At 56.0% G+C, this 4,703-nt stretch overlaps 1 protein-coding gene across 2 annotated transcripts in view; it reads left to right on the top strand.

The window, feature by feature from the left end:
- Nucleotides 1–3,897, top strand: part of CD19 (CD19 molecule) — an 11,811-nt gene extending 7,914 nt beyond the window's left edge. The window contains exons 6-15 of one of the 2 annotated variants that reach the window (XM_011982354.1): nt 719–767; nt 1,078–1,166; nt 1,593–1,706; nt 1,840–1,944; nt 2,026–2,094; nt 2,195–2,251; nt 2,340–2,396; nt 3,233–3,325; nt 3,426–3,532; nt 3,695–3,897. In XM_011982354.1, the coding sequence (XP_011837744.1) occupies nt 719–767; nt 1,078–1,166; nt 1,593–1,706; nt 1,840–1,944; nt 2,026–2,094; nt 2,195–2,251; nt 2,340–2,396; nt 3,233–3,325; nt 3,426–3,517 (725 nt within the window). In that variant the 3' untranslated portion in view covers nt 3,518–3,532; nt 3,695–3,897. Of the gene's footprint in view, nt 1–718; nt 768–1,077; nt 1,167–1,592; nt 1,707–1,839; nt 1,945–2,025; nt 2,095–2,194; nt 2,252–2,339; nt 2,397–3,229; nt 3,326–3,425; nt 3,533–3,694 lie in introns of both variants that reach the window. The other variant, XM_011982353.1, reaches the window with a different exon arrangement.
- The last annotated feature ends 806 nt before the right edge of the window (nt 3,898–4,703 follow it).

The following is a 4,703-nucleotide window of genomic DNA, read 5'->3' as shown; positions in this document are numbered from 1 at the left end:
TTTTTGAGACAGGGTCTCATTCTGTCACCCCAGCTGGAGTGCAGTGGCACAATCTGAGCTCACTGTAACCTCTGCCTCCCAGGCTCAAGTGATTCTTGGGCCTCAGCCTCCTGAGTAGCTGGGACTACAAGTGTGTGCCACCGCGCCCAGCCGATTTTTTATATTTTTAGCAGAGACAGGGTTTCGCCACGTTGCCCACGCTGGTCTTGAACTCCTGAGCTTAGGCAATTCGCTGGCCTCATCTTCCTAAAGTGCTGGGAATATAGGCGTGAGCTACAGCGCCTGGCTCCCTCAAACTTTTTTTTTTTTTTTTTAAGATGGAGTTTTTGCTTTGTTGCCCATGTTGGAGTGCAATGGCATGATCTCTGCTCACTGCAACCTCCACCTCCTGGGTTCAAGCGATTCTCTTGCCTCAGCCTCCCTAGTAGCTAGGATCACAGGCACCCACAACCACATCCGGCTAATTTTTATATTTTTAGTAAAGACGAAGTTCCCCATGTTGGCCAGGCTGGTCTCGAACTCTTGACTTCAAATGATCCGCCCACCTCGGCCTCCCAAAGTGCTGGGGTTACAGGCACTAGCCACCGCGCCCGTCCCCCTTGCAATTTGAACTCCTGTCTTCTCTGTTGAACCAAGTGACCTCCGCAGTACCTGGCCCCACAAATCCTCACCTTGCCAAGCAGCGCCTCCTCTGATCACTCCCTTTAACTCCCACCAGCCCTGGTCCTGAGGAGGAAAAGAAAGCGAATGACTGACCCCACCAGGAGGTAATGCAACCAGTGCACCCCTCGGTAACACCCTCCACCTTCACTTTATGCCTTGCACTTGCTGTTTCCTCTGCCCAGGGGTTCTTTGCTCCGTCTCTACTGTTTCAAATACTGCCCAACCTCAAAGCCCAGCTCCAAAGCTACCTCTTCTGTGAAGACCTCCTTGGAAATGATCATCTCAGACTCCTCTATTGGCTGTCCCAGCACAAGTGATCACGTTTAACCTCTGAAGGCCTGGACAGAATCTTGAGTGGGTCCGCCATTCCATTCCAAGTCGGCCCTCACCGTGCACTTCCCCTTCTCCCGCCAGGTTCTTCAAAGTGACGCCTCCCCCAGGAAGCGGGCCCCAGAACCAGTATGGGAACGTGCTATCTCTCCCCACACCCACCTCAGGCCTCGGTAAGAGGCACCGCCCCTCCAGCCTATAGCTCCGCCCCAGATCCAGGGCTCCACCCACACTGTCCTCATCCCTCCAATCCGCTGTGCGCCATGCCTTCTGGAGCTCGGAACTCCGCCACCGGGGAGGGCAGTCCCGCCCATCTATGAGCCCCACTCCTAGAACAAGGCCCCGCCTCCAGGGCTCAGAGCCACGCCCTCAGGACCCAGAGCCTGAAGTCCAAATCAGAAGCAGAACCTCGCGCCAGAACTGAAGGCCTCGGCCCTAGATTTAGGTCCCGCCCTATGGTTCAAGGCCAGGTGCCTAGACTAAGAGTCCATTCGCAGAGCCCAAAGCATTCTCTCCCCGTGCCCCGCCGCGCGGACCCTTAGCCTTGACCGCCCCCATCTCTTCTGACCCCGTCTTACAACGCCCGCCCCTCTCGCCAGGACGCGCCCAGCGTTGGGCCGCAGGCCTGGGGGGCACCGCCCCGTCTTATGGAAATCCAAGCAGCGACGTCCAGGTGGATGGAGCCGTGGGGTCCCGGAGCCCTCCGGGAGCGGGTGAATGATTGGGGGAGGGAAGGGTCGTTCCCCCATGGAGGGGGTTGGAGCGGTCTGTGGCCCAAATAGTGGACTGGGGCCTGGAGGAGAGGGGGCGTAACTCGGTTCCCCATCCCCATCCCAAAACCCCTAGGCCCAGAAGAAGAGGAAGGGGAGGGCTATGAGGAGCCCGACAGTGAGGAGGGCTCCGAGTTCTATGAGAACGACTCCAACTTTGGGCAGGACCAGCTCTCCCAGGGTAAGGCTGCCCTCCTCCGTGGTCCCCCGCCTCTCTGCGGTGGCCTGTGGACTCCCATGGACACCCCTCCTTCTCCACCAGATGGCAGCGGCTACGAGAACCCTGAGGACGAGCCCCTGGGTCCTGAGGATGAAGACTCTTTCTCTAACGGTAACTTGGGGCCTTTGTGGGACCTCAGAGACTTAGGTGTAATTGCAGCGCTGTGACACCCCTAGAAGGGGTCCCTGGAGTTCTCTCTCTTCTGCCACAGCTGAGTCTTACGAGAACGAGGATGAAGAGCTGACCCAGCCGGTCGCCAGGACAATGGGTGTGTGTGAGGATGGCAACAGTCTAGGGGGGAGGTGGAGGACGCCAGGAGGGCAGGAGGAATAGTAACCTCCCTCTTCCCTTTCCAGACTTCCTGAGCCCCCATGGGTCAGCCTGGGACCCCAGCCGGGAAGCAACTTCCCTGGGTGAGAGATACTTTCGACCAGACTGCCTTACCCAGCTTGGGTGACCTGGCCTGAGCTCTGACACCAGACCCAACTTTGACCTGACCTTGACCCCAAACCCGAACCCAATCCTGACCTTGGATTTGACTCCTCTCACCTCAATACTAAGCCCCATCCCCCATCCTGACCCCCAATATTTACCCCCTCCCTAACTATGAATATCAACACCGATCCTGATCCAGTATCAACCTGGACTTGACCTCCACCTCACTTCAGCCCCTCAGTGCAGACCTCAACTTGGACCCCAGCTCACTCTGCAGCTTCTTCATGACTCTGACTCCTTCAAGTTTTTTCTTTTTTCTCTTTTTTTTTTGAATTGGAGTCTCGCTCTGTTGCCCAGGCTGTAGTGCAGTTGCCACCTCTGCCTCCCAGGTTCAAGCGATTCTCATGCCTCAGCCTCCTGAGTAGCTGGGATTACAGATGTTTGCCACCACACCTGGCTAATTTTTGTATCTTCAGTAGAGACAGGGTTTCACCATGTTGGCCAGACTGGTCTCAGACTCCTTACCTCTCATGATCTGCCCGCCTCGGCCTCCCGAAGTGCCGGGATTACAGGTGTGAGCCACCATGCCCAGACCAGTTCTGTTCGTGACCCCTTCTCTAGCCATAATCTAACCCATATCTAGCCGTGACTCTACAGCTAACCGGGGCCCCAAACCCGATGCTGACCGAATCACCCCTTCCCAGCACGGCATAGGTGATGCCCCTCACCTTCCTCTGCCCCTCATTCTTCCTCCTTACCATAGGCTGTACTTCCCGTGCCCTAGCCTCCAATTCTCCATCCCCCGCCCAAGCAGGGTCCCAGTCCTATGAGGATATGAGAGGGCTCCTGTATGCAGCCCCCCAGCTCCGCTCCATTCGGGGCCAGCCTGGACCCAATCATGAGGAAGGTGGGTGCTTCTGCCGCTGTCCCCTGCTGTCCCCTGGGCTGACTTTGCCTCCCAGCCTACTTCCAGTGCCACCCGTGTTCTCCTCCCTGGTCCTGTCCAGATGCAGACTCTTACGAGAACATGGATAATCCCGATGGGCCAGACCCAGCCTGGGGAGGAGGCGGCCGCATGGGCACCTGGAGTGCCAGGTGATCCTCAGGTGGCCAGGTGAGCTGGGACTGCCCCTAGGGAAAGGGGGGAGGGAGGGAGATAGGCACGAATGACAGTGGCTGCTGGCTCTCAGGGAGGGAGAGGGAACAGGGCTCCTAGGGCCTGGTGGGCAAGGGGAGGGCTGCTGGACCCCTCCCCATCACTGTTTCTTCTTCATAGCCTGGATCTCTTCAAGTCCCCAAGATCCACACCTGACTCTGAAATCTGAAGACCTCGAGCAGATGATGCCAACCTCTGGAGCAATGTTGCTTAGGATGTGTGCATGTGTGTACGTGTGTGTGTGTGTGTGTGTATACATGCCAGTGACACTTCCAGTCCCTTTTGTATTCCTTAAATAAACTCAATGAGCTCTTCCAATCCTATGAAGTAGTGCCCTTGTGTGGGAAGGGAAGGAAAGGCGTCTTAAATCCCATGGAGGAGGGAGGGCTGCCTTCTGCATACAAAGGGCCTTTTCCCGGTGCGGTGGCCCACACTTGTAATCCCAGCACTTTGGGAGGCCAAGCAGGTGGATCATTTGAGGTCAGGAGTTCGAGACCAGCCTGGCCAACCTGGTGAAACCCCGTCTCTACTAAAAATACAAAAATTAGCCAGGTGTGGTGGCGAGCCTGTAGTCCCAGCTACTCGGGAGGCTGAGGTTGGAGAATCACTGGAACCTGGGAGGCGGAGGTTGCAGTGAGCGGAGATGGTGTCACTACACTTCAGCCTGGGCGACAGAGCGAGACTCCATCTCAACAAAAAAGAAAAAGAAGAAGAAAACAAAGGGGCTTTCCCTTTCCATGGCCTAGCCTTCACCTACTGCCCTCTTTTGCCCACTGCCAATGGATCCCTCACTATCAGCCCCCTCCTACCATCCAGCTACCCAATTATCATTCATTCAGCAGTTGCACGCTGGGTGCCCAGTGGAGGAAAAACAGCCCAGGAATTAGCAGTCTAGTTAGAAGATGCTATTCGTTGTCACTGAGTACTTACTTATTGAGCATCTATTACATATATATATATTTTTTGAGACAGACTCTCGCTTTGTTGCCCAGGCTGGAGTGCAGTGGTGCAATCATGGCTCACTGCAGCCTCGACCTCCCAGGCTCAAGAGTTTCTCTCACCTCAGTCTCCCAAGTAGCTGGGACTACAGGTGTGCACCACTACGCCCAGCTCTTATCTTTTTTTTTTT

The sequence above is a fragment of the Mandrillus leucophaeus genome, unplaced genomic scaffold, assembly GCF_000951045.1.
Source record: "Mandrillus leucophaeus isolate KB7577 unplaced genomic scaffold, Mleu.le_1.0 Scaffold24, whole genome shotgun sequence".
NCBI lineage: Eukaryota > Metazoa > Chordata > Mammalia > Primates > Cercopithecidae > Mandrillus > Mandrillus leucophaeus.
Note: the sequence above shows the minus strand (reverse complement) of the source record. Positions and strands in the feature narration are given on the sequence as shown.